Source organism: Hemitrygon akajei, unplaced genomic scaffold (assembly GCF_048418815.1).
Source record: "Hemitrygon akajei unplaced genomic scaffold, sHemAka1.3 Scf000119, whole genome shotgun sequence".
Taxonomy (NCBI): domain Eukaryota; kingdom Metazoa; phylum Chordata; class Chondrichthyes; order Myliobatiformes; family Dasyatidae; genus Hemitrygon; species Hemitrygon akajei.
In genome coordinates this window covers 806,339-818,154 of record NW_027332005.1, presented here as the reverse complement: position 1 = coordinate 818,154, position 11,816 = coordinate 806,339, and the positions used below count along the sequence as shown (strand labels likewise).

General features: G+C 47.5%; 1 protein-coding gene across 1 annotated transcript; it reads left to right on the top strand.

Moving 5' to 3' along the window:
• The first annotated feature begins 1,187 nt into the window (after window positions 1-1,187).
• On the top strand, window positions 1,188-9,781 carry LOC140723568 (NLR family CARD domain-containing protein 3-like). Its single transcript, XM_073038140.1, has 4 exons — window positions 1,188-2,633; window positions 8,497-8,583; window positions 8,739-8,906; window positions 9,071-9,781. The coding sequence occupies exons 1-4, from the start codon at window positions 1,228-1,230 to the stop codon at window positions 9,165-9,167; spliced, it is 1,758 nt and encodes a 585-aa protein (XP_072894241.1). The 5' UTR covers window positions 1,188-1,227; the 3' UTR covers window positions 9,168-9,781.
• The last annotated feature ends 2,035 nt before the right edge of the window (window positions 9,782-11,816 follow it).

The window sequence follows — 11,816 nt, the reverse complement described above, 5'->3', positions numbered from 1 at the left end:
GACAGGAAAGGAATGGAGGGTTATGGGCTGAGTGCAGGTCTGTGGGACTAGGGGAGAGTAAGCGTTCAGCACGGACTAGAAGGGCCGATATGGCATGTTTCCGTGCTGTAATTGTTATGTGGTTATACGCACCTGACAGGGTCCCCACACACTGTGAGACCCCGCACACCCCTGTTAAGATCCTGACACACTGTGATCCCCAGACACCCCTGACAGAGTACTGACACACTGTGAAACCCCACATACCCCTAAGAGGGACCTGTCAGGATGTGAGAACTGAGACACCCGTGGCAGGGTCCAGTCACAGAGTGAGACCCCACACACCCCTGACAGGTTCCAGTCACAGAGTGAGACCCCACACACCCATGACAGCATTCGAACACACTTTGAGATCCCACACGCACAAACCAGCCACCCACAGTGCACGTGCTGATGCGCAAAGTTACTTCTTTGTATTTTAAATCAGTGACGGTCGGAAGGGAGGGGGAGCTGTGACTCCCCTATCTGTTCCTTTGACAGAGTGCCCACCACCCTCTTCACTGTCTCCATACGCCACATCAACCCTGGGGAGTAAAAGTTTCTTCCTCAGGAAAAAAATGACAGCTGTGACAGAAGTGGGAGATTGTCCGGTACGGGAAAGTCGAGGGTCAGTAAACTACCAGGGAAATACTCAGCTTCACAGCACAATTAATGTGGAAATGTGATGACCTGGTGTTTATCTGGACCAGGCCTCTCTGTCCAGTCAGCGGTCTGTTAATCGAATTTACTTTACTGTACGAACATCCTTTGTTGAATCCAATTAATGCAATAGCTGTGAGCTAACTCTTGTGTGCTTAAATACTGAGTTCTGAGTTGAGGCATCTAACAGCTTGCCCACTGTCTGTTCCCATGGAAGATGTTCAACAGAAACACAAGGAAACTCTGCGGGCACAAACTGAAACACTGAGAGTGAACACGATCCTGATGAGGGAGAAGGTGAAGGTTTTCCAGCTGGTTGATCGATACGCTGAGCTCACGGTCATTTCTACTGTTCGAGATCGGAGACTGGTGGAACATGAGCTGCTGGCAAGAGGCAGACACCACGAGGAGTGGAGAGAGAAATATCTCCGCGGAGAGCTGGAGAAAATCCAGACTGATCAGTTGTTCCAGAGCAGCTTTTCCCGGAGTAAATCCAAATCTGGGAGTTCGGCAGCAGTGGCCGGAGTCGCAGGGATCGGGAAAACCACAATGGTACAAAAGATTGTTTATGACTGGGCCACGGGGAAAATATACCAACAATTCCAGTTTGTCTTCAGTTTCAAATTCCGGGATTTAAACACCATTAACTGCAGAATAAACCTGAAGGAACTGATTCTGGATCAGTATCCTTACTTTGGGAATATCCTGAGAGAGGTCTGGAAGAACCCAGAGGGATTGCTGTTTATATTTGATGGTTTGGATGAATTCAAAGACAAAATTGATTTTTCTGACAGTCGGGGACACACAGAACCTCCTTCCACATGCACAGATCCTGAATTCAAGTGCAAGGTGTCTGACATTGTGTACAATTTAATCCAGCACAAGCTGCTCCCAGGGTGTTCAGTGCTGGTGACCACCCGCCCCACTGCGTTACATTCATTGGAAAAGGCTGAGATCAGTGTCCGGGCTGAAATCCTGGGATTTGTTGGTGAGGAACGGAAGGAATATTTCATCAGGTATTTTGAAGATCAGACGGTGGCGGCAGCTGTTTTCCAACACGTGAAGGAGAACGAGATCCTGTACACCATGAGCTACAACCCCTCCTACTGCTGGATCCTCGCTCTGGCACTAGGCCCGTTCTTCACACAAAGAGTCAGGGACCCACAGCGAGTTCCCAAGACCATTACCCAACTGTACTCCTACTATATTTACAACATCCTGAAAAACCACGGCCGTGAGATTGAGAACCCCCGTGATGTGTTACTCAGGGTTGGTCAGATGGCCTTCACAGGAGTGTCCGAGAAGAAGGTTGTGTTTACAGATGGAGATTTGATCAAGTTCAATCTGCATCCTTCCCAGTTCCTGTCCGGGTTACTGATGGAGCTCTTAGAGAGAGAGGATTCTGCCCGGAGCGTGGTGTACACATTCCCACACCTCACCATCCAAGAGTTTGTAGCTGCAGTCGCACAATTCCTGAATCCACATCCCGGGGATTTCCTGAAATTCCTCACTGAAGTCCACAGCACAACTGATGGGCGATTTGAGGTATTTCTCCGTTTTGTTGCTGGTCTCTCCTCCCCAATGACAGCTCGGGCCCTGGAGGAGTTTCTGGGTCCATTTCCTCATCAAGCAACCTGCCAGGTGATTGACTGGGTGAAGGGGGAGGTTAAACGCCAGAGTGGAAACACATGGAGTGAAGCTGGTAAAAGGAGCCTCCTGAACACATTGCACTACCTGTTTGAGTCTCAGAATGGTGGACTGGCTCAGGCTGCACTGGAATCTGTGGAAACACTTTCATTCAGTGGAATGACACTGACCCCGGTTGACTGCGCGGTCCTGTCTCATGTCATCGGACTCTGTGATACAATAAAACACCTCAATCTGGGGAACTGCCACATTCAGTTTGAAGGAATCCAGCGGCTGGGACCCGGGCTTCACAAGTGCCAGGAGTTGGGGTAACTTGATTTATCTCTCACTCTGAACTGTGAAACTGTCTCATTGTTTTGTTTCAATGTAAAGGAATTTTGGTTAAACTGTAGTAAATCAGATTGTGAAGAATTGTGACAAATGCCCAGGGGATTGGTCAGTAATTCCCCAAGGACGGGAGGGTTCTGTGGTTCCTTGTAAAGGGATGTTGGAGATTTCATCAGATCAGTGAACAACGACCATTGGTTTAATGGTAGTAAATCACAGGAATGGACGTGTTTCTCGCTGCCTGTGACACGTCCATTGACAATGTTCCTTCTCACTGTTACTGACACCCAGACCGACACTGACTGCAGCAGGTGGGTCAGAGATTCACATCCCCTTCCCGGTGAGGGACAAGAGACCGTCAGCAGACTGTCCCAGTGAGAAGGAAAGAAATACCATTGTGAGATTGTCCACCACTGCCATTCCCCGTGTGTGACTTTGCTCACTTCCAGATACGCAAAGAGCGAGGGCGCATCTCCTCTGGGGCTCTGTTCAGACCCAACACACACGTACAAAAAATTTCTGCATCCTCTCGTCTTGTAGGATTATCGTTTACCCCTGGAATCCTCCCGTGGGACCTCTCATCCCAATCTTGCCCCCATCCCCATTACTCCTGTGGGCTCTCTATTACTCTTTCCCCATACTCCTGTGGGATATCTTTTCCACATACACACCCTTCCTGTGAGATCTCTCTTTCCCATCCCCCTTCCTTCTAAGGATTTCTCTTCCCCATACCTTCCTGCTGTTGGAACTTACTTCCCCATACCCTTTCCTCCTGTGGGATCTCTCTCCCCCATCGACTTCCTCATGTCGGATCTCTCTTTGGCATGCCCCATTGTCCTGTGGAATTTCTCTTCCCCAACCCCCTTCCTCGTGGGAGATCTCTCTTCTCAATCCCACATCCTTCTGTGGGAACTCTCTTCCACATACCTCCTCCTCCTGGCCGATCTCTCAAACCCATCCCACTTCCTCCTGTGGGATTTATCTTCCCCATGCCTCATCCTGCTGTGGGATCTCTCTTCCACACTCCATGCCGCCTGTGGGATCTCCCATTCCCATCCCCTTCTTCCTGTGGGATCCCTTCCTCCTGTGGGTTCTCTCTTCCCCATCCACCTTCCTCCTTTGTGATCTCTCTTCCCCATTCCCCATCCTCCAGTGGGATCTCTCTTCCCCATCCCCCTTCCTCCTGTGGGATCTCTTTTCCCCATCCCCATCCCCCTTTCGTCTGTGGGAACTCTTCTCCCCATAGAATCATAAAATCATAGAACACTACAGCACAGAAAACAAGCCATTCGGTCCTTCCAGTCTGTACCAAAACCTTATTCCGCTAGTTCCATTGACCTGCTCCCAGTCCATAACCCTCCAGTCCTCTCCCATCCATGTATCTATCCAATTTAATCTTGAAGCTTAAGAGTGAGTCCACATTTTCCACATCAGATGGCAGCTCGTTCCACACTCTCACCACCCTCTGAGTGAAGAAGTTCCTCCTAATTCTCCCCCCAAACCTTTCCCCTTTCACGCTGAAGCCATGTCTTCTCATATTTATCTCTCCTAATCTATGTGGAAAGAGCCTATTCGCATTTACCCTGTTTATGCCCTCATAATTTTGTAAACCTCTATCAAATCTCCCCTCATTCTTCTACGCTCCAAGGAATAAAGTCCTAACCTGTTCAATCTTTCCTTGTAACTCAACTCCTGAAGACCCAGCAACATCCTAGTAAATCTTCTCTGCAGTTTTCCAAACTTACTGATATCCTTCCTATAGTTAGGTGATCAGAACTGCACAAAATACTCCAAATTTGACCTCACCAATTCCTTATACAACCTCACCATAATAGTCCAACTCCTAGACTCAGTACTTAGATTCATGAATGCCAGGATGCCAAAAGCCTTCTTTACAACCCTGTCTACCTGTAATGCTACATTCAGGGACTTATGTATCTGAACCCCCAGACCCCCTCTGTTCCTCCGCACTTTCAGTGCCCTACCGTTTATTGGGTATGTCGTACCTTGATTTATTCTTCCAAAATGGAACGCCTCACACTTGTCTGCATTAAATTCCATCTGCCATTTTCTGGCCCATTCTTCCAGTTGGTCCAGATCCCTCTGCAAGCTTTGGAAGCTTTCCTCGCTGTCCACAACACCTCCATCTTAGTGTCATCCACACACCTGCTGATCCAATTTAACACATTATCATCAAGATCATTGATATAGACAACAAACAACAATGGTCCCAGCACAGATCCCTGAGACACACCACTAGTCACAGGCCTCCAGTCTGAGAAGCAATCGTCCACTACCACTCGCTGTCTTCTCCCACACAGCCAATTCGAATCCAGTTTACAACCTCTCCATGGATCCCTAGTGTCTGGACCTTTAGAACTAACTTATTACGTGGGACCTTGTCAAAGGCCTTACAAAAGTCCATGTAGACACCATCCACAGCCTTTCCTTCATATGCATTCTTGGTAACCTCCTCGAAAAACACTACAAGATTCATTAAACATGATCTACCACATACAAAGCCATGTTGACTATCTTTTATCAGCCCTTGGCTGTCCAAATCCTTGCATATCCGATCTCTCATTACACCTTCTGATAATTTACCGACTACTGATGTCAGGCTTACTGGCCTGTAATTACCTGGTGTACTTTTGGAGCCTTTTTCAAACAACGGAACAACATGAGCTACCCTCCAATCCTCCGGCACCGCACCCGTGGCTGAGGACATTTTAAATATTTCTGCCAGGGCCTGCGCAATTTCTACACTAGTCTCTCTCAAGGTCCGAGGAAATATCATGTCAGGCCCGGGGGATTTATCTACCTTTATTCACTGTAAGGCAGCAAGCAACCCCTCCTCTTTAATCTCTATATGTTCCATGACACTACTGTTTGTTTGCCTTAATTCCATATCCGCTATGCCAGTTTCCTGAGTAAACACTGACGCAAAAGAACTGTTTATGATCTCCCCAATCTCGTGAGGCTCCACACATAGACGATCACTCTGATCTTCTAGGGGACCAATTTTGTCCTTTACTATCCTTTTACTCTCAATATACTTGTAGAAACCCTTCGGGTTTACCTTCTCATTATCTGCCAAAGCTACCTCATGCCTTCTTTTTGCCTTCCTGATTTCCTTCTTTAGTATTCCCTTACATTTTCTATACTCTTCAAGTACCTCATTTGTTCCTTGTTGCCTATACCTGCTAAACACCTACTTAACCAGATCGCCAATATCCCTTGTAAACCAAGGTTCCCTATGCCTGTTAACTTTGCCTTTAATCCTGGCAGGAACATGCAAACTCTGCACTCTCAAAATTTCACCCTTGAAGGCGTTCCACTTACTGAACACATCCTTGCCAGAAAACAACTTATCCCAATCCACTCTTCCCAGATCCTCTCTCATTTCCACAACATTGGCCCTTCTCCAATTCAGAACCTTAAATGGTGGACCAGTCCTATCCTTATCCATAATTATCTTGAAACTAATGACATTATGTTCACTGGACCCAAAATGTTTGTTTACACATACTTCTGTCACCTGACCTGTCTGGTTCCCTAATAGGAGATCAGGTACTGCACCCTCTCTCGTTGGTACCTCAATATATTGATTCAGAAAACTTTCCTGAACACATTTGACAAACCCCACGCCATCTAACCCTTTCTCAGAGTGGGCGTCCCGGTCAATATGTGGAAAGTTAAAATCCCCTACGATTACAACTTTCTGTTTCTTACATTGGTGTGCTAACTCTCTACAGATTTGCTCCTTCAATTCTCTCTGACTATTGGGCGGTCTATAATACAACCCTATTCGTGTGGGCACACCTTTCCCGTTCCTCAGCTCTACCCATATGGCCTCTGTAGAAGAACCCTCCGGGTGTCCCGTCTACGCACAGCTGTGATATTCACCCTCACTGGTAATGCCAATCCTCCCCCTTTCATCCCTCCCCCTATCACGTCTGAAACAACGGAACCTCGGAACATGAAGCTGCCAGTCCTGCCCCTCCTGCAAACAACTCTTACTAATAGCAATAACGTCGAAATCATCATGTGCCAATCCACGCCCTAAACTCATCTGCCTTACCTACAATACTCCTTGCAATGAAATAGATGCACCTGAGAACATTTCTATCACGTACAAACCATTGATATCTGTCTATACAAGCAGTCCTCGCATGACCCTTATCCTCCTCTACATCACTATCTGCTCTAACACTCTGCCCCCTCCCCCTGCAACCTTGTTTAAAACCCCCGGAGCAGAACTTGCTAACCTACCGGCAAGTAGGTTAATTCCCCTCCAGTTCAGATGCAAACTGCCCAATTCGAACTGGTCCCACCTCCCCTGGAAGAAAGCCCAATTGTCCAGAAACATGAACCCCACCCTCATGCACCATCCCCTCAGCCACGTATTTAGCTGCATTATCTTCCTATTTCTAGCCTCACTAGCACGTGACACGGGTATCAATCCACCTGTGGGATCTCACTTCCCAATTTCCCTTCCTCCTGTAGCATCTCTCTTCCCAATCCCTTACATCAGGTGGGATCACACTTCCCCATCCCACTTCCTCCCGTGGCATCTATTTTCCCCATCCCCCTTCCTCCTATGGGATCGCTCCTACTCATCCCTCATCCTCCTGTATGATCTCACTTCCCCACCCACTTCCTACTGTCTCATCTCTGTTCCCCATGCCCCATCATCCTATAGGATCTCTATTCCCCATTCCCATTCCTTCTGTGAGATTTCTCTTCCCCATCCACTTTCCTGCTCTGGGATCTGTCTTCCCCATGCCCCACCATCCTATGGGATCTCTATGCCCCATTCCCCTTCCTCCTGTCGGATCTCTGTTCACCATCACCTTCCACCTGTGGGATGTCTCTTCCCCAACACCCTTCCTCCGGTGGGATCTCTCTTCCCATCCCCATTCCTCCTGTTCCATCTCTCTTCCCTATCCACCTTCCTCCTGTGGGGCCTCTGTTCCCATCCCCCACTTCCTGTGGGATCTCTCCTACTCTTCCCCATCCCCCTTCCTTCTGTGGGATCCCTTTTCCCCATCCCCCATCCTCCTGTGGGATCTCTCTTCCCCGTACCTCTTCCTCCTTTGGGATCGCTGGTCCATCCGACTTCCTCCTGTGGGTAGTCATAATGCCCCCTCTTGCTGTGGGATCTGTCTTTTTCCTCCACAATTCATCCTGATGTATCTCTCTTCCCCATCCCACATCCTCCTGTCGTATCTCTCTTCCCCATTCTCCTTCCAACTGTGGGATATCTCCACCCCGCCCTCTTTCTTCCTAGGGATATATCTTCCCCAACCTCCTTACTTCTGTGGGATCTCTATTCCCCATCTCCATTCCTCCTGAGGTATTTCTCATACTCATCCCCCATCCTCCTGTATGATCTCACTTCCCCGTCCCTCCTCTTCCTATCGGATCTCTCTTCCCCATGCTCCTTCCTCCTGTGGGATTTATCTTCCCCATCCCCTTTCTTCCTGGTGGATTTCCCTTCCCCTCCCCCCTTCCTCCTGTGGTATCTCTCTTCCCCATCCCTTTAGCTCGGGTGGGTCTATTCCACTATGTCCCATTGATATTTCTGCATTTCCGTCAGGAACACTTTTCTCTCCATCAGGGAATGAGACAGAATATGTGGAGTTTACAGGGACACACCGACAGACGAAATTACTGACATTCGGTGAATACCCTCGAGCTGGGCAGTGAGGGACATTGACAGGAATGGGAACTCCGATCAGTGATATACAGAAGGGTTTAATGTTTCCTGAAATATCCGAGTGAGAGAAATTCCCCGAGACCCACGGTTTGAATCACTTTGTTCATCAATTTGTCTGTGTTTAGACTTGGGTGGAACCAACTGGGAGATTCAGGAGTGAAACTGGTGTCTGCGGCTCTGAGGAACCCGAAGAGTAAAATACAGAAACTGGAGTAAGTACCAGAATGTCGGAGATTGTGTTTACAGTCACTGGGTGTCTGACACTGAACATTAATGTGATCAGTAATTGTGTTACTGATAAACACTGGGGATTTGTACCGTCTCCTGTCTCTCTGTGCCCTTCACCCTCACTCTCTCTCATCTCCAGTCTGTACAATGTCGGTCTCAGGGATTCTGGTGCCGAGGATCTCGTCTCCGCTCTCAGTACAAACCCATCGCTGACGGTGCTGAACCTGGGATCAAACTCACTGACAGACGGATCTGTCCCCGCTCTCCGCCGCCTCATACCGACCCTCCCGAGTCTGGAGTGGATCGAGTGAGTGTTTGTGTTAATGTTCAATGTGATAAATTATCAGCGGAACCGCGGGTTTTCTCGTGATATTTGTCTGTGAGTGTTGTTGAAACATTAACCCCGGTCCCCTGTTACTGTCACTGTTGTGTAATCTGTTTATTTCATCTTTATTCTCCCATCTGTTTCAGGCTGGGCGGGAATCGGTTCAGTGTGACCGGGAGGAAGGAACTGAGATTTGTGTGGGGAGTCAGACCCACACTGGGATTGGATCCTGTCAACATCTGAATGTGTGAACATCCCCGCCCGCGGGATGGGGACATTTTGGCCGATTCCCCGCCATCCCCTTTAACTCCCACCCTTACCTTTAATGGCCGCGCGCCGGAGCTGATTCCCAACGGTTTTAACGGAACCGGCTCGGGTCTCGCGCTGTGTGTCGCTCGGAGCGGTCCCGCAGTGACGTGTTTCCGCCTGTTGTCCAGCGGGGCAGCTTCCGCCGGATGTGCGTGTTCGGGACTCCCACGTGACACCCCGGGAATTTACCCAGACAGGAAGAGCCCGGGGTCGGGGGCTCAGTCTGGGACACCGGTGTCTCGGAGTGGGATTATCCCGGGAGAGAATCCTTTTGCTCCCTTTGCTGAGGACGGTGCATTCGGCAGTCTGGCCGATATATAGTGATGTTAAATGGACAAATCCCTTGGCAGTGACCCTGGATCTGCAGCGATCCCGGCCACTGTGGACTGAAGTGTGATTTTATAATCATCGGTTCCCCGATGCAGTGTGACGGTGAGAAACGGGACTGATTATTCAACCGGTCACTCGTTGTCGCCGGTCAGTTAATTGTGTGTAACTGTGAGTGAGTCGATTTACATTTGTCATGATGATATCAATAAACCGCTGTAACTTCCTGCCTTGGTGTCAGACTTTGGTCTCATTAGAGGAGAAACAGTGACCTGGGGTTATTGCTGCCCCCAGCACCCGATGAACTGAAATAATACATGGTAAATGATAGGGCATTGAGGAATGCAGTAGAACAGAGTGATCGAGGAATAATGGTGCATAGTTCCCTGAAGGTGGTATCTCATGTGGATAGGGTGGTGAAGAAAGCTTTTGTAAATCAGAACATTGAGTAGAGGAGTTGGGATGTAATGTTACAATTGTAAAAGGCATTGGTCAGGCCGAATTTGGAGTAGTGTGTACAGTTCTGGTCACCGAATTATAGGAAAGATGTCACTAAAATAGAGAGAGGGTACAGAGAAGATTAACTAGAATGTTACCTGGGTTTCAGCACCTAATGAACAAGTTAGGTCTTTATTCTTCGGAGCGTAGAAGGTTGAGGGGGAGGGGGCCTAATAGAGGTATTTAAAATTATGAGGGGGATAGATAAAGTTGACATAGATAGGCTTTTTCCATTGAAAGTAGGGGAGATTCAAACAAGAGGACATGAGTTAAGAGTTAGGGGGCAAAAGTATAGGGGTAACATGAGGGAGAACTTCTTTACTCAGAGAGTGGTAGCTGTGTGGAACGAGCTTCCAGTAGAAGTGGCAGAGTCAGGTTTGATTTTGTCATTAAAAAATAAATTGGATAGGTATATGGACAGGAAAGGAATGGATGGTTATGGGGTGAGTGCAGGTCAGTGAGACATGGTAGAGAGAGAGCGTTTAGCACGGACGAGAAGGGCCAAGATGGCCTGACCCATCAGACATTCCCGGGGACAGACACAGAGTGAATGTCCCTCCACACTGTCCCATCAGACACTCCCGGGGTCACACACAGACTGAATGTCCCTCCATACTGTCCCATCACACACTCCCGGGGTGAGGCACAGAGTGAATCTCCCTCCACACCGTCCCATCACACACTCCCGGGGTGAGACACAGAGTGAATCTCTCTCTGCATTGTACCAGCACACACTCCTGGGGTCAGACACAGAATGAAGCTCCCTCCACACCGTCCATCAGACACTCCCCCGGCTCAGTCACAGAGTGAAGCTACCCCCACATCGTCCCATCACACACACGCGGGTTCAGACACAGACTGAATGTCCCTCCACACTGTCCCATCACACACTCCCAGGGTGGGACACAGAGTGAATCTCCCTCTGCATCGTACCATCACACACTTTTTTTTTACAATATGTTTTATTCAGAAAAAGAAAAAAAGATTTGTAGAGTGCAACACATAGATACATCTCAACATAACTTGTGTGTGCATTCATATATTGTGATCGAATTGATCAAAATGTTATAGCATAACACATAAAGGTATACCACTCTGTAATCAAAAATTTAAAGATAGGTCATACAGCATAAAAGAAATGTTTTATATAAAAAGTCAACCGCCTACCAACTACCAAATAAAAAAGCTGATGGATGATAATGGATAAATTAGAAAAGAAAACATAATCGCTTAAGAAGAGAAGATAAAAATATACATTAAAGTCTGTGCACTGTTAAACTTTATAAATTGGAAAAGTAATTTAGGAAAGGTCCCCAGATATCATAAAAAGATTGTTTCGAATTTAAGACTGAGCAGCGGATCTTTTCTAAATTTAAGTAAGACATATCACGTAGCCATTGAAGATGTGTAGGAGGGGTAGACTCCTTCCAATTAAGCAAGATTGCTCTCCTTGCTAAAAGTGAGGGAAAAACTTAAACCTGTAGGTTAGAAGTATTTAAAGTTATATCTTCATCTGCAATAATACCAAACAAGGCAGTAAGGGGATTTGGGTCAAATTGGACCCTAAAAGTGAGAAGGTATGGAATACTTCCCGCCAAAACTTTTCAATTTTAGTGCCAAACCAAAGCATATGAATTAAAGAAACATCAGCAGAGTTGCATTTATTACAAAGTGGAGAAACATTCGGATAAAAATTGGACAGCTTCTGTTTAGAAATGTAAGCTCTATGAACCACTTTAAATTGTAAAAGAGAATGAC

What these genes read in the sequence shown, in the direction of transcription:
- LOC140723568 (XM_073038140.1), top strand. Translation starts at nt 1,228, where the DNA reads ATGGTACAAAAGATTGTTTATGACTGGGCCACGGGGAAAATATACCAA. An exon ending in CACAAGTGCCAGGAGTTGGG is followed by an intron (nt 2,634 to 8,496) that starts GTAACTTGATTT and finishes GTCTGTGTTTAG; the next exon opens with ACTTGGGTGGAACCAACTGG. An exon ending in AGTAAAATACAGAAACTGGA is followed by an intron (nt 8,584 to 8,738) that starts GTAAGTACCAGA and finishes TCTCATCTCCAG; the next exon opens with TCTGTACAATGTCGGTCTCA.